The following is a 23,393-nucleotide window of genomic DNA, read 5'->3' on the forward strand; positions in this document are numbered from 1 at the left end:
GCGAGAGAGAGAAAAAATGAGCAAAAAAGTAATACTGTCTGCTCTACAGTCTGGCAAAGCAGGCGTGTTTTCAGATCAGCCTTTAACAAGGTTAATGGTGATTTTTCTCCACAGGCACCGTTTTACTGTAAAAGCCTCATCCTCGCATGCTTTATCTCTGTCATTTTTACTCTCTTCTCTTTCCGTTTCTCTTTGTTCTCTTCATTTTCTCTCCCGCTGCTCCACATCATCTCTATTTTTCTATTCTAACTGTGCTTTTTTGGCTCATTATCCTTACCCAGCCACTAAATGCAGCTGTTTCAAATTCACGCAGATCAACCAAACCATTTTTTAGGCCACCTTTTCGTAGCTTCTGTCTCGGAACAATTTTCACCTAAAACAAATACATACAACCAACAAATTACATCACATCAAATAATCAATTTTACAGTTTTATTAGAATCTTGCAATAGTTTTGCAAACACATTATGGCAATATCTGCATCAAGATATACAGTTGTAACTGGTTTTATTGGTTTATGGTGAAATATGTCTACCGTATGTTTGATGGATAGTTATTGAGAGAAATATTGTACAAAGCAAGAGTAAAAAGTAATTTTTGGAATTGAAAAACAAGCATTTGTATATGTTCATATTAATAAGAAATGCACCGCCATGGCTGTGGAGATATGGCTTAGTCTCTCTTCCCCCGATCATCGCCATGAATAGAAAATGGCAAAGATGTCACACAGTGACGCGATGGAGACCTGTGTGACAGCTGAACACGTCCTGACTCATTCATCATGCCTAAGAGAAGTCCATTTAGATGGAGACTTCGGAAATGACGCTGCTCATTACCATATCATTGCAGTAGGTGTGCATTGATAGCCAGTATATAAATAGTTCAATCATTGTTTTCCCTTTATAGGTTTAGTTTGACAATTTTCTTTGTTGCAGAGGAACAGATTAGGAGATTTATACCACATCGATTCATAATAAATCTAAAGCTACAGCCAGGATAGCTAAACTACAGCCAGGAGACGTTAGCTTAGCTTACACGAGTCAAGAAGAAGTTATCTCAGGACACTTTCCAAAAGCAGGTATACGCTTTTTGATTTAAAAAGACCTAACATATCATTCCTCCATTAGCAACATGGAGCAGAGCCGGGCCCAGTGTGGATGCCAATCTGCCCTTTTTATAGTTTAGCATAAAACTAGAAAAAGGGTATAGCCTGACTCTGTCTACAGGAAACTAAAGCTCAATAATGAACATGTTAGCTGTCTGTTTAACTCTTTAAAACAAAGAAGTCAATGTGATTAACGTTTTTGTTTTACTGGGGGATGATGTTTTGGACTATTTCTTAGCCAAGTGCAACAACTTCCTAACAATCCGGTCAAAACCCCCATGAAGCTACAACTTAACTTTTTTTTTAACTCTTACTTATTTGTCAGAGAAACAATGGTAAGTGTACTTTAATTTTGTATCCGTTAGACAGTGCTAGCCAAGCTGTTTCCTGCTGCCTCCAGTCTTTATGCTAAACTAAGCAAGCATTGTCCTGGCTGTAGCTTCATATTTACGAACAGACATGAAAATGCCAGCAATTCTCTCATTTAACTCAGCAAGAAAGGGAATACATGTATTTTCCAAAATGTAAAACTATTTTGGAAAAAAAAAAAAATAGCTAAAACTGAGCATATATATTTGAAGTGCATGGGCTGAGAATATTATTGGTAATATTGTTGTATAATCAGGAATCTAATGTGTAAAGATTTGACGTTTTTTCACGTTAACATTCTTTTGGTTTTGTTTTATGATTGAAAATTATTTTTGGCAGTTAGTGCAAAAGGTCCAGTTCATAAACTGGTCAAAACCTGTCATTTTTAAACTGGATAAACTTGGTCTACAGTTTCTACATTGATTATTTATTTCATGTGTGCATTAAGTTTTGCTTTTTTTTTTAAACTGAAAAGTAAAGAACTCTCTTTCACATTTTCCAGTTTGAATAGTTTGTGATTTCTTGATTTTATTGTGGGGCTCATCAACAATACCGCCACGGGTTAGGAAATAATTTCAACAGCAACAACTCAAGGATCCATCACTTGACACATCTTGTTACAAAAAAAAGAAATACTTTTTGATTATTATTATTTTTTGTTTGAGCCACTTGAACAATGATGCAAAAAGTAAATTAAAAAAAAAGATGCGAACTCAAATAACTTTACTGAATAAGAAGATAATAAATGTACTCTCTCTAACATTCAGGTAGTAAGTTCCATAAGTCTCTCACAATGTATGATACATTCATTTCTCTACTTGGCCCTTTCTGGCGCCAACCCTCACTGTAAAATTTTCTCTGTGATCCGACACAGAACATGGCGAGTGGGAAACACACATTTTTCCAATATTCCAACAAGATGGTTAAAGTAGAAATGTCTTATACTATACTCAACATAAGGACTTGCTGTATTATTTACAATATATACTGTAAAATTGTAAATCAGGTGAGATAAAAAGGCACAAGTTTCCCTTTTTTAAATACAATGTAAACATCTCATCAAAAAGCATGCATTAACATTTCATTTTACAAAAAGGATATCATTTTTAGACAAAGTACTTAAATATTGTTTTCCAGCAAAATATAATTCTCTCAAAAATACTTTCCCCATTCATCCTATGAACCTTTAGACAGTATTTTTAATTCTTTAAAAAGGACATAAAAGGGGCGAAATAAAGAAACAGTGAGAGATTAGCTTAAGGGTCCTTCACAACTTCAAAACAAATGCACAACAAAGACAGATTGTAAAATGAAGCCTTTCTGACAAGGGACTGTACGAAAGCTATTGGAAGGGGACTGAACAGAGAATCAGAGCATTACTAAAATGTTTTGGTACTCTCCCGAGAACAAATAAAAATCATATATGAATAACAAACATAAGAAAATGGTCAAATATACACCCGGTCTCCAATTTTTAAGAGCTGCTTAAAAGTTGGTTATATAAAAGCCGCTAAATGCGTCATCTGATAGGAGAAACTGATAGACTTGAGCACCACATTATTTTCAGCTCAGAATAAATGAAAGCATAATTCTATGTTGAGATAAGAAGCCTCCCTCTGCTCTCGCAACAGATATAAACAACCCTCCCATGAGACGAAATAAAAACAATACATAACCCTCCACTTTTATTGAACACTCCGAATAATTTCCGTACAGTCCCTAATGACAGTTGTGATCATACCACCTCCGTCTCTTTTGTACACCAATCTTCACTCAATTACCGCCTCAGAGAGCTGGTGGTGTAGCGCAGCAGCGTCATGACGACAGCCACAAATACATCACTGGAGCAACTGGCTGTGTTAATGATGTCATGTGGTCTAACTTTAGGCTGGGTGACCATGCAGAAAGTCTTTCCCCCGCATCATCACAGTTGCTTATCAAAACAGACAATTCCTGCTAGCTGCGCTGATGCCTCATTTCACATTGTATCGCCTTTGTGCAAATCTAAATGTGGAAATAGGATATGGCTAATCCTATAACATAAATGCATAATACCCACACTGAAAGAGCAGATCAACTATGCACATGCTTGCCAGAAACAAAAACAAAAAACACCACACACACTCGCTCACACACACACAAAACTTAAACCATTCTCACTCCATACACAAATGTAAATACACACTCACAGGGCACACAAAAAAACAAATATTCACACACCCCCACTGTTCTTCTTCCCCATCAGCGCTTTTGCTTTTCAGTAGCATCATAGTAATGTACCACCACCCAGAGAGCAGTGGGGTGTGAGACAAGGTAATGGTCCAGATGACTAGGTCTGCCATACTTAAAATAGTAGTACTTGGCCCACAGATAAAGAGCAAGGAAATCAACTTAATTAGTAAAGGTGAGAATACCAACAGTTCCTTATCAAGCATTCATCAACAAGTACCTCAAAACTGTACAACCGCTGAAGAGGATTGTTAATACCTGTACACATTTGCCTGGTTTTTGATACATTAGCCGTTTGCTGTAAGCACTGCAGAGTAATGCTCCATTTGGGATTATATCAACTTTACAGAGAGTATGTGTGTTTAAACTGCGTGTCCATTTAGTCTATTGTATGGACCGTCTTCGCGTTACTGTACATGTTATGCTTTTGCCTGGCTTTGTAGAAATGAAGCACCTTAATGTAAAATGACTGGCTTGTCAAAAACTAAACCCTCGCAACACACTTTTATAAAATGCTTTTTATTATTTCTGGGAAGAGTAGATAAGTGTTGGTTCACAAAGGGCTGGTTTTGCTTCATTGTGAGTAAAAACAGACATTTGGGCAGCTGCTCTGGAGATAACACAAAACACAATTACTATGGATGCACCTCAGTCAAATCCATTACCGACGGACTCTACTCAAATCGTGTCCGTAAATGCCAGATTTCTTCCGCTCCTGCAGCACACCTGTCCACTTTTGCAAAAGGTAAAATCGTTCGTCAGTATTCTCTTAATTCTACACCACAATGCCTAAAATAGTGACTTGATGACATGGGAGCTTCAAGTGCAATCTTTCTTTACACAAGAGAGACATTCTTTTTATTTCAAACAGCTTTAGCTTTGGACTTTTGCATATTAGTTTTGATTGTTTTACTACACATTTGAATTAAAAAAAAACTCAGTATGTGAATGTTAATGATGGCTGTTATGACACCAATTGAGATTCAAACTTGGATTTGACAGATTTCATGTAATTATTCAGTTTATGGTGATGCTTGTATAGCCCTTGGATTATACTCAAATAGACCTTTCGCCTCTCCTACTACATTTACCTCCTCCTCACAAAGTCACTTGCCCTGTAGTCTTGCAGTACGCGACTACACTGCAAAGCGAAATCTAAGTATTGGCATATCTTCTTTTTTTGTAGTGCTATTATTTGTGAAAGACTGCATAAGCCACATTTAATATTAGCAAAAACTCTCTCTAGAATTGTAAGGGAATTTGATTTTAGTGCATGTGGAGTGCATCTGTGCGCTTGTGAGAAGGCATGTGGACAGCATGTGTATCAATGTGTGTGTGTGTGTGTGTGTGTGTGTGTGTGTGTGTGTGTGTGTGTGTGTGTGTGTGTGTGTGTGTGTGTGTGTGTGTGTGTGTGTGTGTGTGTGTGTGTGTGTGTGTGTGTGTGTGTGTGTGTGTGTGTGTGTGTGTGTGTGTGTGTGTGTGTGTGTGTGTGTGTGTGTGTGTGTGTGTGTGTGTGTGTGTGTGTGTGTGTGTGTGTGTGTGTGTGTGTGTGCGCAGTGAATGCATCTAGCGCAGCCTAAGAAATGTATGGCTTTATCTCCATAAAAAATACTGTTATCGTCTTTGGGGCAGGGGGACACGGGGGGGGTGGGGGCGGGGGGGTACGGGGGAGGGAGTACTTCGGGATGCTTTTTCACATTTTTCTGAAGTCCTTCTCTGCTAGCCGCGCTCGGCTCCACGAACTATTCACAGCTCATACCTGCTCGTAGTGCCTGCAAGGGTCAAATCAGTTCTACCCTTGTTTTACTTCTGTCACCACGTCACTTAACTTCCCCCTCCCTCCAAAGACGCGGACCGCAGGCAAACTTGCCGTCCAGGTGCGGGCCGACTGGTCTGGCCTTTCCTCGCACATTTTTCTCTTCTTGAACTTCTTCCTCTTTTTCTTCCAGTTTCTTAATGACATTTCTGTCTCTTCTGCAAAGAGAGTCACTTCTTGTGGAAGTAGATTGTGTGAGTAAGGCCCGACTCCACCTTGAGTATCTGGTCGCTGATGATCTCCACCAACATTTCGGGGAACTCCACTTTCAGGGCCTGGGACTCACGAAAGGTGTAGAAACAGAAATCCAACAGGTTCCCCACAAGCTGGACAAAACAGAGACACAATCGATGAGACACACATGCACACATTAGAAGCTTTTTACTGCTGGTTTCACATCTGACCATTTAGAATCATATATAAGCTTTTTTCTAAATATGTGATAATACAGGTTAGGGATCGGAACGATTAATAGAATATTCGAAATTATTCAGGTATTCGAATATGAGTTATGAATATTTTTATTGTAATTATTATTATTTTTTATTTTTTTGGGAGGGGTGCCTAAATTGATTACATATTATCAAATGGAATAATTCAATTTATATGACATTGCCATAGCTAAATGTGATCTCTCTCGCGTCCGGTTATACTTCACTCACGTTTATGTCCAAATCCATCAGATCTAGTTCTAGCTAATGATATGGCTGCTGCCCCTCCCTACACGCAGATCACTCAGACTCAAACCTCATCTTATGGCCAAATTCCAGCTGAGAGGGTCTTCTCTACAGCTCGCCTGATTGTGAATCGCCTCTGCGCACGCCTCTCCCCTGAGTAGACATGCTCATATTGTTAAACAAGAATGAGTATTGAATAGCTGCATTCTGTGCATGGGCCCTGTTACAGGTTGTTGATCTCTGTTGTGATAGGGTTACGTTACCCTAACCCGTTATGTTGTGCGTGTCTTTAATTAAAAAAAAACAAGTTATGTTTTAAGCATGAAAGCTGTGGGCCTATAGCTGTCAACTGTTCAAACTGTGATCACCAGTTCAATACATTTGACAAATTCGACTTGGTTTCTATACTTATTTGAACATGTATTTATTTACTTTTCAAAATTAAATTTATTTTTATTTTTTGTAAAAATAAATTCCCACATTTTATTTTTTTATTTTTTTATAGGATATGTACATTTCGGTTAATTGGTTAAGCGTTTTTTGGGGGGTCGAATATTTGAATATACATTTGCTTTCAAATTCCCATCCCTAATATAGGTACACTACTTCGATTTGCATAGGTGTTTACATTCTTTACATGTCTTTCCAGCTCACCACATGGGGGCACCAGATTTTTTGTTCTAGTCAACCTTTCTTTAAAGAAGGGTCATCTGTTCGTCACTAACCCCATTCACTCAGTCATGTGGGTCATTGAATTCTGGCCATTTATCTCTGTGACCTCTCGCTTGAAAACACTGTTCTCTGGGGCTTTGCCTACACGGTCGTTATGTCACATAATGTTTGACCCATGCATAAAAAAGACCAGTGATTTAGCACATTTGCTACACTGACCACTCTGCTCTGCTCCAATAAACTGCGAGCTGGCATTGATCCCGTTCGGTTCCATTCTCCAATACAGGATGGTTAACACTTCTTCCAAAATAACCATCCCCCCCTCAGGGAGAGATTGGGATGCAATAATCCTTATTCCATCTTTACGCTAATCCACTATGCTGCCATTTCACTCATGACATGTCCCCAAGTGCCACTGGACACCAGGCTCGCTGTGTGTGTGAAGGCATGTCGTACAGAGGGGCTGCCAAGGGAAGCCTGGTCTGTAGGCCATTGGCAGGGGGGGCAGACAGGGCAGGGGTACTTACATCATGCATGGCGTCCAGGAGCTTGGTGAGCTGGAAGAAGCGCTGCCAGGTTTGGCCAGAGTTGTTGGTTGCTTTTCCCACTGATCTCCGGAGCTCCTTAATGTAATTAACCCTCATCTCCTCGAACGCTGCCTGGTTCTTCAGACCCTCTTTGGGAACTGGCAGACAAAACAAATCCTTCCGTCATTAACCGGATTTACAAAGTGGACAACAATTAAGGTTGAAGTGTGATGGAGCAATTTTGGCAAAAACATTTGATATGAGACTTTTATGGATACTAAGAAGATTTACAGGATGAGAGATGTTTAAAACTGGTAGGTTAATTTACATAATCATACAGCATAAAAAACAGCACTAATCAATGCTATATTAAATAATTGTATGTTTTGCATATCTCATAATACTTCTTGGCACAGCATTTTTTTATTAATATGTGTCGATAGGATGTTGTACTTTGATTTGTCTGCTATTTCCTTCATTGGATACGTCTAAAGGGGACATTCCCACCCCATAAATATCGCTTTGAAAATGTCTATTTGGTACAGTGTGATAAAGCATTTGATCTACATTGTCTGCTCCTAGTTGGCTGTTGTTTCATGATTAAATGTGAATATTGCTGTTGGTTACTGCTTTTAAAAGGAAGGACTGTATTCCTTTTGAGATATCGGACTTTGTGCTGAAATCAATTAAACTCATGTCAGGATATCAAACCTGGAGGAAAAAACTATAGATTCAATTCCAGTGAGTTTACTTTTTTCCTGTAATCTTGGATTCATCTCGGGAAAAAAGGCAGAAATTAGACTACCTGGTTTATACAATAATACTTTTTTTTTTTTAATACAGGAGGTGTGGGAAAAAAGGGGGAGGGGGGTAAAGTAGTTTCTGAAGCAAATTCCAAGTCTCCCTAAATGATATGTTCCTACCATACTGAAACGAGTATAAGGTTATCTGCAGTGTAGGGGGACAGTCCAAAAATGCATGGTACAAGAGCAGTTGGCAAATGCACATTAAACACCATTTGCAGTTAATGGGCTAAGCCATGCGCGACCACCGGTATGTTCCTTTAACGTGGAAGTGTGTAACTGTGCAGAGGGTAATTAGAGGTGCTCAGTGAATTATGCTCCGACTCCCACACAGAAGCCTTTTTTTGGACATTTTTCCTGTGTTGACAGTTTAAGCCTATTTAGCGAATTCATTACAACCACTTTCACCATTACAAGAGGTAATTCGTTTTCGTGTGTAGCTCTGATTCAGGCAAGACAACTGATATACTGGAAGCCATTGATTAAAAGGCAACAGTGACAGCTGAAAAAAAAGAGAGCAACAATGCTAAAGTGTGTTAAAGAGCCTAATCATTGTGTCAACCCAACCTCATTCATCAAGCCGTTTGTTCAAATTACCGCAAACTCTATACATCATAATGATTTGGATGCTGGCATCAAAGCACTTAAAATAAAAAAAAGGACGTGTCGAAGGAAAGATTGAGACGAATATGAAGAACGACATACAATAACTACACAATGATGCATCGTAATGTCTCCGATATCTTTCTCTCTCACCCTGTGCAGGAGAACAAAGTCACAGATATGGAAGTCTGCCAACGTTCCTAAATGATATTCAGCTGCTGGCTAACAGATTAAGAAACACCTCGCCTCCCTCATAAAGCACACCTCAGATCAGTCTGAGGGAACGCCTTCAGTCGTCCTTCAGCCTACATTGAGATTTCCACATACACAGCATACCCAATGTTAACCCAATGTGACTTTGTTAAAGGGGACATATTTTGCTCATGTTCAGGTACATATTTTAATTTTGTTCCTCTACTGTGACATTCTTACATGCTCTAATGTTCAAAAAGGTCTCAATTGTTCTCATACTGCCTGTGCAAAACCAGAGCCCAGTCTGCTCTGATTAGTTAGCTGACCAGCCCTGTGATTGGTCAACCGCGTAGAGATGTCCCACCCCTTAGTCTATGACGTACAATGTGTTGAAGTGCTAGCCATTAGAAGCGTGTGTGTTACATATCGATGTCACTCTGTTACGCAAGTAAACAAAGGAGTCCAATGGAGGCGTTTCAAGACAGAGGGGGGGCTGTGGCCGAAAAAACTCCTTCTTGAGGGAACTTTGGGATTTCAGCCTTTGCAGACTGTTTACATGCACAAAAATGGGAATGCTTCACGGCAGTTGGATATTTTCATCAATTGTAATGTAATGTACCTTTGATTTGTATGGTATATTATTGCCTATAGTAGTTCTGGTTGTATACCCATGAACAGCTTCTCAATAAACTTACCTAAGACTTAGCCTAATAAAACTTTGCTTGACAGAATATCTTTTCTTCCATTCTTACTAGTGTTTATAAAAGAGATTCCGCAATTATTCATTTTATTATTTACACCTGTGAGTTATAATGTGACCGATCAAACCAATTGTTTTGTGTAAAAAAAGGCTTTTTGATGTCAGCAAAGGCACTGTGAAACCCTCTGTGTTCACAGCATGGCTTAACATGTCGCAATGGTGTGAATGTCTCATAAATCTTTTATAGTGTTTTTGAAACCTTACAAAAATATCTTTTACAGCAGAATGCGAAATTCTGAGCCCCAACGGTTTAAAATAACCTCCCTTTAAAAAGCTAAATCATGCGCTTCCTTCCTTCAGTATGTTTCAGTAGCAAAACTAGCAAAAAGCAACAACTGACAGGTCCTGTTTTAAGTCCGGAAGAATGAATAGCCAGAAGCAAAAGCCTGCTTCTTGTCAGTTATTATTGCATCTTTTTGCGAACAGATCATTTTAGGTCAATAAATCTGAGTGTGTGTTTGCCTGGCTTCATCACGTCTTCTCTTTCTTTCTCTCTGTAGTTCTCACCACCCTACTTAGATGTGCAATCGCCAATACAAATAACTTACGCAAGGCCAAGGAAAACAGATGGAACCTGGTGCAAAGGCTGACATTGATGTGCTTTATTTCATGGCTGACATGATGAGAATGTGCTAAAACCCAGGGCCTAATTGTAACCTATTGTTTACCTCTGACTGACCCCCACATGCCCTGAATGAAAACTAAGCCGCCATTCAGGGGCGTTACCTTGAGCGACTTAAAAATGGGGCACTTACAAAACATCAAATTGATGTTCGCTGCAGGTGTAGAGCCTCTTCAACTCAGCCATATTTCGCGCAACTGCATTATTATGTATACCAAAAAGGAAGGAACGCTGTTTTTAATGCACTTCACATAAAGGGGCAAACATAGCTCAGGCTGCTAGGAAACTTGAGTTTGTTGCTCAAGGACATGCAGCTTCCTGCTCTGGGTTACATACCAAACTGACAGGCTGGCATGCGGCTCAGATTTAATACCTGATACTTCTCATCAGAGAAATCTACAACTACCAACGATCAGGACCTCAGTAAAAAACTCGGTGTGTTTTATGAGGTTGTCTAACAGGAAATGTTCATCTAAATGTCACGTTAGAAGAGTTATCACTGGTTTGAATGAACCTGATAAATAGTGACGATGATCAGGCTTTTGCGTAATCAAATGTAATACAGTCACATCTCGGTAAGTATAATGTACACTTGCCCTGTTTTAATTGTGGTGGTTTGGACAGAGAACAAAAGAACGGGATCATTTCCGGTAATATCCACGTCTGTGTAGAGGTGAGGAGTGTAACTGGCAGGCCTCTGCCCCTGTACTAAATCCAAACAGGGTCATGAGACACCGCAGGCTCAATGAAACCTTAGCCAAGGTCAGAGAGGAACAACAGCCCTTCTCTCTTCTCTCTGTATCCCTCTTTCCCTCTCTCTTCTTTCTCTCGCTTTCCCTCTCTATGTACCACTACATTTTTTCAAACCAGCCTAAAGGCACACACACACACTCAATGACTCCGTACTACTTGCTCAGCTGACAAGTTCTGACAACTCCTCCGTAAACATTTCTGCCGCTACTCCTTCCACGAGGCCCTAGCATTACCTCTCAATGAATGTAACGAAGAGCGCTTCCTACACTGCCTCAGAAAAATCTAAAGAGGAAATATTCAGAAGTGCTTCTGCTGAAATGTATGTCAAATGTCCATACGGTGCAGTTGCTTACAGGTACATGAATGTCTCTGCTGCAAATTCAAAGAAATGTAGCACTGCACGATTACTTTCTTCCTCTTCTGTCATTTATTACCGCTACATTTTCACTAAATCCAATAACCAGAGCCGATTAAAACACCTTTTCAATGCATCTCAATTTCTTTAGCCCGCACCCTCTTCTTCAAATTCCAGCCCTGGGTTTGAAGGAAGTATACAAAAATAGCAGGTCTTGGAGCTTTGCCTGGTGCTTGACTGGCTTTATTAAGTACAGCAGGGCTCTCTGGAAAGCCTCCAGAGGACCAGCGAGGACAGGAGAGGGAGGCCGCAGCAACAGAAGGCCTGGCTCTGCCAACCCCCCTACCCCCTTTGTATTCTCTTTCTTTCTCTCCATAGCTATGCACCTGTCTCTTTCTCACCAACACAAGCCCTCACTGTCAACATTTGTCTGATTTTACTCTTAAATCTCCCCTTTTCCCTCTTGGTTTCTCGTCCTCCCTTTATTCTCTTTCTTTCTCATATCTCCCAACATCCAATCGCTGAAGTCCAGCTGGAGCTCCCCTGCTTCCAGATGACTCAACAACACTGAGTTTATGTCAGAGAAATGCGTTCACACCATATGTCCATGTACATTGGAGCCAAAACAAGCTTGTACCATTTGTCGGGGATATAATGTATGTTCAACAATCTGCTGAAATAATGTATTTCTATGATAGGTAATACTTAATTTTTCTTCCAATTCTTTTACTATCACAACTCACACATCATCAAAAATAAATAACCCCTACTTGGTTATTGTTGGAGTTTAAAAACTGGAAGACTGCCTGCAGTTTTTTCAGATATGAGACCGTTCCATGTTTAGTTTTAGAAACGGCAAGATTGCTTTTAATGTCTGATCTATTTTTTTTTTTATTATATTAAAAAAGGAAGTATAATCATTTACAAAAACATAGAGCGCTTCAAACTTGATAACTAGGTTACTTAATAGCCATAACATTTGTGTAGATGTTTTAATTAATTTGATTAAGATTGCTTCATCAATCATACATGGTTAGTTCAAAGCCAATTAAATATCAGCCTGCATAGTATGAGCAGTTTTGACCTTTACCTTGCTTTTAATGCTAATTAATACAGAACTTCTTATATGACTTAATAACTCACTTTGATTTATGTTGTCAATTATTGGCATAAATGTAAAATGTTAAAACTTTGTGAGGATGAAGTTAAACATGGTTTTGTTTTCACTAGTCCAGAATTCACGCACAGCTTTCAGAGAACAAAAAAAAAAGACTGCCAATGGATATTAACGTTGTTGGCATTGGTGATGACGTCCAAAGAGTTTGAAGTCTGGCCAGCATGCAGACTCTTCAAATAGCTCCCCACAACTCTCCCTCTCCGGCCTTTACAGTATGCTCACCTCACTCCCTCTCTAAATATTGCTTGTCTATTGACACAAAAAGACAAACAGAGATAAGGGCACCACGTGGATGTATGAATAAATGCAAGCAGGACCTGAACCAGTGAGTTCTGAGCTTTGTGTAGCTGCGACTGGGTGTGGAAGGAAGATATGACACAGCTGCCATCAAGGACTTTTTTTTACTGTTACTGTTTAACTTACGGTGGAAAAACCAGGGCTTTCAGTTATGAGCAACTTTTCCCAACGCATCCTCTCTGTGAAGCTTCAGTGCCTGTGGGCGCAGTTTGGCAGAGAGTGGCAACACGACAGGACCTTCTTTAGTGAGTGATAGACGTATTCTGTTTGTCCATTGGCAATTACGAAATCAAATAATATAAAACAGAGCAGCTTTTGCTCAGAGACGCTGATCCCTTTCCCATTTGCATAAACTGTATGCTGCTACACAAACAGGTGCATGCAACATCAGGTCTATTTCCACGCTTGTTAGGCATCTGAACAGATTACCATGAATACAAATCTATCTGAATAAAAATGGCACTATCGTGGGTGTTAGGAAGGAGGGTACAAACACTGCCAAAACGGTCTCAAAGGTGTGCTGTGGATGTTACAGATTACAAGACACCTTATCAATACATTTCCAATGTGAGAGGCTGTCGCATGGTTTAGAAATGTGGGAGATGTTGGCCGGCGTACCTTTACCTGTATCTTGTGTTTATAGAGTCTATTTGAGCAGCCTAGTTCTCAGGAGTAGGTACTTTCAACAAGAGAAAAGCTTCCAGTCATAGAGCAAGATTACGGCCCCTACACACGGCGGCGTGCGTTGCCGCTTCAACGCTTCTGCCCATTCACTTTGAATGGGGTGACGTCACGATTCGCCGAACTGCATTGTGGGAGCAAAGCGTAGCTTCTCTCGCGGTGCTCGCTGCAAAAGTAGAGCAATGTTCTACTTTTGACGCCTCGATGGAGGCGTCAGCCAATCGAATCATATGCCAGTACAAGCTCTAGCCAATCAAACCGCGTTCTTGTGTGTCTAGGGCGGGAGATTCATATGATTGGTTGTTGGTCGAGTTTCAGCCCCCCCCGCCGGCAAGCGACAACGCACGCCGCCATGTGTAGGGGCCGTCAGTCCAGAAATAGTTTAAAGGGACATGGATGCCTTGATCGAATAAAAAAATAAAAACCTGAGTCATCCCACTTGAACACTGTAGGGACAACTTTGAATGCAGCATCTAAAGAAAGGAGCATCCACCTTAAATGAAATGTAAAAAAATGATCGGATTTACTTTGGACACTACAGTTCAGTTATTGTCATGACATGTGGAAGCTGTTATCCGGCACAAAGGTGGTCTAAAGTGGTACTGAACTATGCAAGTAGTCACTAGTCTGTATGCCTTAAAGCCAACATTAATATTAATTGTATTGTTTGTTAGTAATTTTGTGTTATGGAAAACCTGACATTTCAATTAATTATTGCATGGAATTGATGTTGACAACATTGTCATTATACAGTTGGTAATTTGTGCTTGTGGTGACACTGTAGTGTGAATGAATAAATGAGTGCTCTCGCAGTGCCTGCAGCTCAGTGCCTACCTGTGCTGAGAAGCAGGAGGACCTTCATGGAGAGGAACTCGTCGTAGGTTAGCTGCAGTCTCAAAAACTCCTGGCTCACCTGCCTCATGCCCAGACAGAGGTCGTACATGGCTGACTGCTGCATGCGGTCCCTGGAGAAATTCAGAAAGAAAGGAGAAAAAATGTGATAAGAAGAGGACATTAGGCTTCACAAAGAGTAGTAGGAAGTCAGAACTCATGTATCAGTATTAGTGACTATCCAATTATTACTCACTTATCGTCATACTCATTTATTCATTCAGATTTGATGTCACAATTCCATGTAAATAACTCCTAATTCATTTCTTACATAGTGGTTGTGAAGCAATATTTCCACACAGTGCAGAGGAGGATCTCGCTAGTCTGGGCTTGGAGCAGAATACCAAATCCCCTCAGATAGCAGGGTGCAGCGTACAGTATCACAGCACAGATGCACCACTTTTCTAAAGCTGGGCAAGCCTATGTCAGTCCCGATATCTTACCCTAGTCACCATAGAAACATATTTAAAGGTGTCATTTCAAACATATTAATGTTGACAGAAATGACACACACATGAACATGTTTGTCTAACAGGTTTATGTACATGGATGTGTCGACCATGCATCATTAACTGCGCAAAGCAATTCCAAATGATTGTCATGCATACAGTACATTTTTTTTCTTATTCCCCTTCTCCCTCATGCACATGTTATCCCCAAAATAATCTCGGTTACGTCACAGAGTTCACAAAAACAGGAAAGAAACATTAGTAGGGGATAAAGTGTGAGCCAATCAGAAATGTGCTGTGCAGATGCCGCAAATTCAAGAAAATCTCTGACTTCAGATGCAATTTAGCTTTGCCATAAATCACCACTACATTGAGGCTTTAGTCATTAAATGCAAGTGACGTGGCATGACTTGAAAGAGTTTGGAGTAAAACTGCATCATTACATGGCAGTGAGGGTGGAGATGTATCTCTGATAACAACTAGACTAAACATTTGATGGAAGGGGCCAGGAGAAGCCAAATGGAAACGAGTCCATTATATCTCCACTAAAGCATAGGACAGATTTTGGAGTGTTAGCAAAACTAAATGACTTTTGGGAGAAAAGCAGACCTGTTTTCAGAGCACTGTGTATGCAAGCAGCTTCACAAAGTGCAGCATAACATCATATGATTAAACTTTGAGCTGGAGTTTTAAAAAGTCTCCACACGTTTTCTTTCTCTCTCCCCCCCCCCCCCCCCTCCCTCCCTCCCTCCCCCCTCTCTCACACTCTCTTCCTGAAATCAATTTTGCTGATTCACTGCCCAAAATGAGCTGCTGGTTTTAGGAAGGCAGGAAAGAAAAAACCTGGCAGAAATCTCTACTTCTCACCTTCTCCCTCTCCCTCTCTCTCATCTCTCTATATCTCTCACTGTTTCTCTCAGTCTTGAACTCACACTCACTTTCTGACTCTATGCTAAAAGATTCAGGAAGAAGCACAGAACTGAAGAAAAAGTTCACATTCACCTATAGCTGGAAAAAGCAAACAGACTGTGTTTGCTCGGAAAAGTATGTATAAACAAAACAGAAAAACAACAACAGAAATGTATTTTTTTGACACTCAAATATTGTGGCAAATAAACAAACTAAATATACTGTGTTCAAATGTTTGAATAGTGCAGTTCTTCTCAAATTCTCATTTTGCCTTCAGGCCTTTGAGTGGATGGGCCACTATACAGTCGCACACCTAATGGGACTTTGGGAGTTTTTGCAGCGGTCAAACAGTGATACTACAACTTCAGTTTGTGATGAAATATACCGTTTCCAATGTACTTACATTGGGAAAGAGACGTCTGTAAATAGGGGGATCATTTATTTATATAATGTGTATAGCCCTTAAGATAAGATAAGATAAGATGGTACTTTATTGATCCCAATTTGGGACATTTTTGAAATCATTAGGGTCTAAAAGTTATAATGTGGTAAAAACCAAAATCTGTAGTTATTTTCTAATAAGAACTGGATACAGCGTCGGAGGTGGGGTCTCTTTCTTTCCTATGAGAGTTGCTCATTGGCACATGAAGGCAAAATGGCCCAACTTTTGAGAGAGCGAAACGTCACAGATTACCCGTCATGCCTGGCTGTCAGAGCAGAAGAACCCGTATGTGCGCTCACAGAGCATGCGCCCCTTAAGCCCCGCCCCCCGAGCTCCCACTCACGGCTCACTAGAATGGAGAGAGAAAATAAATCTAGAGTCGGCTTTAAATGCATTTTACAACTTTAAGGACCTAATGATTCTAATAAGGGCTATAAAATAGTTCATACTGGGTAGTTTATTTAGTTCTGGGCCGGGTGACGTCACGGACTGATAGGGAAATTGTAGTACCGCCATTCGGACACAATACATTTTTGCCTCAGAGTCCGGCGCACTTCCTGGGGGCCCTCGCACCCTCTACGGGAACTTTTACTCTTGAATCAGTCCATTAAGGCTTCATACGTCACTGAGCTACTTTAAAAGGAAGGAATGGGGTCATGCCTCCGACGCTGTGTCCAGTTCTCTTTATACATCCTTGGAGGTATCAAGCCATTGAAAGTGTTTTCTGTTAGTAATGGTACTGACAAAAAAGAAACCAGCGGATAGCATCTGAACACTCACAGGTACAATTTTAGCTGTTCAATTTGCTTCAGCTGACTAACTAATTATACTTCTTGCCTGCAAAATGACATTAAAAGTGCAATTTTCACCGGTTGTTGGTCTCTGTGTTGTCAGACAATTATAGAGTCGCACAATTTAGATTAAAATGAAAAGGATATTTTTGGCCGTACAAAAAACGCTCTCTTCGAAGACAGAAAATCAACTGTTATTTGTCTTTTATCTTTTCTATATTGTCTCTGAAGACAGTGTAACTTAGTGCAACTTTTTGGGGAATATTACTTACATGTTTTTCATTTAATTTCTACTTTTCACGTAGTTGATACACTAAATGTCTTCACTGCTACTTGAAACATTAATTGAATCAAGAGTGAGCGCTTAGAATCAAAAACACACATCATCAAAGACTAAATGACACAGATTATGCAGGCATGCTTTGTTTTTAGTGTAAAATGCTCTGTCTTCGCAGTATTTACACTCAATCAGTGACACACCCCACTCTAATAGCCGAGTGAGCGGAGAGTCAATTCAATAAATGCCTTAATCCACGGAGTCAATAAGCACTAAGTGCTACGTAAACAAGTGTACATTGTCAAACCCCCGGAAAACTAAGTTATGGAACAATTTCGCCCAAGTTTTTGACAGATGTATCTATGAACTAAACAACAGAGAGGGTTGTACATTAACAACTAGCCAGCAACACACCTCAACCTGATAACAGGCCCAAAAGGAGTGAGTAGAGATGGCAGTGACATCCAGGCCACCGCCTCTCCGGCAGGACTACATCTCATCTCCTCACGCTGCCAGGCCCATCCGTCAGTGGGACAGGCGCACTGTAAATCACACGCAGCAACTGCAGCAGCTTTAACCGTAGTGTAGTCTACAGCTAAAACATATCTATAATTTTGATTTATTTTGTATAAGCCTGCAAATTAAGTTATCATACATGCAAGTGGTTTTCCAACATTTGTCTCTGTTAAAACTTATTCCAAACTGAACTTGCCAAATGACACAAACCCTTAAGTCTCTTTGAGAAATGTGATGATCTCTAAAAGCTGTTGTCATGTCACCGCACTAAATTGATTAGATAAATTCTGATGTACCAAACTAAAGCTTTCCTCAACGGGATCCAACACAGGCTGAAGCTGTGTTGCACAATGGCATTTGCGCTGTTTAGTTATTTGTTTATTTGGGACAAGCCGACCTCCTGACATTCACTTACACAAACTATTAGTTAGAGCTTTTAAAGAGCTTGCCCCTGACTGAACCCGCTCCTCTACAGCAGGCTGCCTACAGAGGCTGCTGTTCTCCTTTTTCATTAATTCTAGTACATCCAATTCATCAGCTGCCATGCAGCACAGCTCCAATAAGAAAAGGCCCACATGCATTTCCTTCACACCTGCTCTCTTGTTTAAACGTATCAACACAGATCAAGTGGACCAGTGACTGCACCGCTTTAAACGTGTGTGCCCTATGCAATTAGGGATCCATCAAAAGGTATAAAAGCATTTCCTTGGGAGGTTTCAAAGATCAGGTAAAAGATTACGACCTTTGTTCACCTAAACCCACAGCTTCATAAAAACATGTTTTTCTTACAGAAACTCTATTTGGTCCTTTGAATAGTTGTCAGGTATGTTAATAAGACGCTCAAAAATAGTGTTAAAGGAAAATACACTCCTTACTTCCTCAAATTATACTTGGAAATTGAATGTTTATGCATAGATTTGCATCCGATTAGGAGCTAAAAAAATAGCAGAAACTACTAATAGACAAAGCCTGACTAGTGAACCAATTACTGTATCTACTAATGATATAGTCTGAAAGATACATCTGTAGTAGACATGTCTTTGTGAGTAAAACAGAGAACTTCTTTTAAGCTTGTACTATAAAAACAGGTGATGGTCCTGGGCCCACTTCTTCTCATTGCTACATTGGAAGACAAAAAAAGGTTGAACAAATGCATAAGGGAAAAAAAAGAAGCTAAATGTCAGGACTGGTAATATCTTAAAGTAGCGAGATGTGTGCGGTACACTGCAGATATTGAAGTGTAGACCTACTCGTTAAAGATGAAGTCAGGGGCAAAGTAGAGCATCTGTGCATTGGTGTGTTTGTAGGAGCGCCAGCTGAGGCAGAAGGAGGACAGACACATCCACGAATACTGGATCAGGGTGATTTGGTCCTCAATGGGCAGGCCTCGGAAACCTAACACACAAAACAGACACATAGCAGAAACAGGCGGAACTGATGAGAGGAAAGCACTATGTTTAAAAGTAGCCAAAAATACTCACACATTGGTTTTTAGGCATTTAAGCGCCAACTTTAGAGACTTGTATTCAGCTGCGTGTGTGTACCTGTTTGTCTGTTCATGCATTTTTCACTGTGTATTTTGCAACAGTGTGCTTTTTTTGTGGCTATATTTTGTTTAAACATGGCAGCCAATGAAAAGTATTCACCCATTCTTGTTTTGTGCAAATCCCAAAAGGCCTCCAGTTATTGGCTTGTTGTCTATGGAACTCCAAAAATAGAGTCCAATAGGAAACCTGCCAAACGCTCAATCAAACTCTGGCAAGATACCCCTTCCCATGCAAAACATAGGCCAACTGAGGACACACAAGTGACTTATAAAGGCTTAAGGACTATTTTAGAAAATATGCATCTTTATCTGCAAAATACAATCATTAGTGAAATTATATTTGCTGTGTATTCAGTACAGGGCTGGCTGATGATTCAAATATGAACCTAGTACAGTTGGACGACTGTTTCTCAATTTCTGGGCAACGTTAAAGGTAACAAGACATCAGAAAAGTATGTGCTAATAAAATATCTCACATTGACAAACAAGTCTGACTTCCCTGAGAAGGAATTGCAGGTGCCAACAATGTTGGACCATGTCACATCTGAATGTTAGCTGAATGCAGGCAGTGGCATATCTGAAAGTCGAAGGTACTCATTTTGACCCTTCTGTCTGGCTCTCCTTCTATTTATACAGTACGTCCGGATATGGCAAGCAGACACCGTGGAGGTATCAAATATTTGCAATACAGCAAATTAAACAGCCTCAAAGAGCTACCTGTGAGGCATCTTTCAATATGTCTCCACTGACTGGCATTTTAGGGAGACTTGTTTATCCCGTTTAAAAAAAAAAAAAATGTCTTCCAGTGATTTGGTTTATAGGTTACAATTAAATCTTCTGTTCAACATAACATCTGACAACGATGATGAAATGAGTTCGGAATGGAAATCTTAATCTTGATTTGTTTTAATGGTTAAATTGGATTTACTTTCTAATCTTGTTGAAGCTTTACTAGATTATTTCCAGACCTTATATTTCGAATTAAAATTGCTGACAAAAATAGAGAAAGTGAAGATTTAGGCATTTTATTCTAGATGAAAGCCCTACACATATTTACAGTTTAATGATTTAATAGCTATTTTAGCACTTACCATTTCCTTTGACTCATCCATGAATAGCCTGTCTAAGTTGTAATTTCTTTGTTAACCAAAAAGTAATTATAAAACAATATTATTAAAGTAAAAATGGCGGAAATTTAGAAGGTACAATATATTGTATTGCACTGAAAAAATGTAATGTTCTGGATTAACAAGCCATTTTTAATCTAATGAAGTAAAGCCAAAGTATTTTTTTTTTTAAAGAAGGGGAGTACACACTTAACATTGTTACCATCATCATAAAATATAACCTGTTTTACACACTTTATTTCTCAACATATATTTTTGAGGGCACTTTTCCCTCTCTCTTTTCCAATTCTGTATTTTTTTTTAAAAGCCTCTCTTAAACAGCATTAAGGACTCAGCACATCGCTCTGGTGGTCACTAACCTGGAAGTACTTTGGCCCACTTCACCATGCGTACCATCTGCTTTCCGGCCAGGCGGTTGAGACTGGACAGCAGGTGGTCAGTGGTGTCGGGCATCGTGTTGTCATACCCAGAGTACACCTCTTCAGGCTCAATAAGCTCCAACACACTGCAGATGGAGGGTGGCAGAAAAGGTGTCACCCCCCCGGGCCCGTGGGGCACCAGGGCATTGGCAACACTAGCATTGAGCTCCTTCTCTGACGACAGGCAACCGCCTCCGATACCACCTGTGGCAGTTTGGCCGTCCTTAGAGTCCTCGCTGACACCCTTCAGCTTCCCTAACTTCTTGGACTTTCGTGCTGTGTGGAAAACGACAAAACACATTAACACATTGTCGGTGGTGGCATTCCTTACATTCATAATCTGAGGTTTTAACTACAATGAGAACATTTACTGGAATCATTTCAAAATATGAATATGTATTTACATGTATGTACGTTTATTTATAATATGTTCTATCTAGGAGAAAAAAAAGGTTGTACAGTGTTTGTTTACAGTGAATGCTGTTATAAATGTTTGGGAGGGAAAATTGAGTGAGATTCAACTTGGCTTTGTTTTGAAGGGGGAGACACTCCTGGTAGTGATCTGTACTCTGCACTTTGAATAGGTTTTTATTTCTACATTTCAACAAAGTTGTTTGAGGGGCATTGTCATAGGTGGCTACTCCCTGTGTATAAAGCATGTCTGTGTCAGATGTCTCTGTATCTCATTTGGTTTTCATAGTAAATGACAGTGCATGAGTGAAACTGAAGTTTAAGCTGACTTTATTGTACCTACTCTTTCGCTCTGCAATGCGTCTTCTGCTGCATGTACAGTATATTTCTCCAAACAGTGCCCTTTTGTGTATTAAATGTTCTACTATCAGAGGTCAGGATTAGATTTAGTATGTGTTGTAATATTCAAAGGCACTGGCCTTGAACAAAATGCAAACAAGAGTAAACTCATTACTGAAATGTTTATTCATTTTTTACCTCATTGTTACCATTCTACTGTTTTTGTAGTTTACGATTCTTGAGAAAAATCTGGCAATAATAATCTGACTGCTGTTTTAGAACTACACATCCAGATAAAACACATGTCATACTGCGCTGGTTGTTGATAGTAGTCCTCCTATGCTTGTTATATTACATCATATATTGAATGTGTTCGTTTTCTGTCAACACCTGGGTTTTCCTTGCACTTTCAACTGTGCATAACAACAAGTGTTTATTTAATCTTCCAGTTTAATAAAGCTCAGGAAACATCACTTCATCAGTCAAAGGGTCTGTAAGCACTACTCCTAGTAACAGTAGCTGCATGTTTGGAAGGTTTTTTTCCTCTTGGCCACCTTTTTGTTTTCTTATGTAATTAGTCACCTCTACCAAATGTTTCAATACTACATTAATGTCTAAATGTAGCTTTGTCGGGAAACATAACATTTGTAATTCCAATAACTCTAACGGACTAAAAACATAAAAAGTATGCCTTTGGCCACAGTATGCCACTGTGACCCTGAATTGGAATAAGCCAATGGCGACAAATGAATATATTTCATTCCACATCTACAGTGTCGTCTTTCCTCATAATACAATACCGTAACTTGCAGCTGGCATTGTATAGAGTAATGTAGATCCACACCTTCTGTAAAGGCATTATGCATATTTCCTCAGATATACTATATACAAACACATACACACAAACATCCTATGACTCAGCATCCTCCTTGGGCCTCCTGTGAATACAGCCAGACCTACTTTTTCATATTTATCATTTCTTATAAGCAAAGCAAGGCTGACTCAAATGCCACATCTGAGACACGTGACAGGGCGGATCTGTATCGGGGGTGTGACTCCTCACCTCCTAGGTTCATCCCAGCTTGCAGACACTTCCGTACGCGACATGCCGGGCAGTTTTTCCTTCGGATCTTGTCAATGATACAGTCATTTCTCCCGGCACACAGGTAGTTGTGCTGACCTATAGAAAGACATGACACAGCGTTAGGTAACCTTACATGCAGTTTGACACAGAGCAGCATTTGTGATATTTTTAGAGTTACGTGCAACAAAGATTAAAAAAATAAGAAAAAGGAGGCTAACGTATAAACTACTGAATAATAGTTGTATATTTGTGACAGCACGAACAGAAGTGAATGTCTGATTCGAGTCTCTGTCGCCGACTGTAATGTAGGTCAATACAGCAACCCGTGAAATGTCTAGCAATATCACAGATCTACATTTCATGATTATCACTGAGAAAATGATTGAAATTGTGATTATTCCGCTCTCACTTTCTACGACGCATGACTAATGGTGTATTTTACAGTATATGGCATGAGGGTATTAATATTCGCTGGAACCAGGACACTGGCTGCAGCTACACTACTCCTGACAGTGATGCTAACATGGCGAGAATCCCTCCTGCCTCCTGCCTAG

General features: G+C 39.9%; 1 protein-coding gene across 1 annotated transcript in view; it reads right to left on the reverse strand.

Annotated features, from left to right (window-relative positions):
• Positions 1-1,840: 1,840 nt before the first annotated feature.
• nr3c2 (nuclear receptor subfamily 3, group C, member 2) overlaps positions 1,841-23,393 on the reverse strand; it is a 69,553-nt gene continuing 48,000 nt past the window's right edge. Inside the window, exons 4-9 of the mRNA XM_079671611.1 lie at positions 22,819-22,935; positions 20,946-21,281; positions 19,164-19,308; positions 14,473-14,603; positions 7,396-7,553; positions 1,841-5,845 (exon numbers count right to left, since the gene is read on the reverse strand). Of these exons, the coding sequence (XP_079527737.1) occupies positions 5,690-5,845; positions 7,396-7,553; positions 14,473-14,603; positions 19,164-19,308; positions 20,946-21,281; positions 22,819-22,935 (1,043 nt within the window). The 3' untranslated portion in view covers positions 1,841-5,689. The remainder of the gene's footprint in view (positions 5,846-7,395; positions 7,554-14,472; positions 14,604-19,163; positions 19,309-20,945; positions 21,282-22,818; positions 22,936-23,393) is intronic.

This window comes from Notothenia rossii, assembly GCF_949606895.1.
Source record: "Notothenia rossii genome assembly, chromosome: 1".
Taxonomy (NCBI): domain Eukaryota; kingdom Metazoa; phylum Chordata; class Actinopteri; order Perciformes; family Nototheniidae; genus Notothenia; species Notothenia rossii.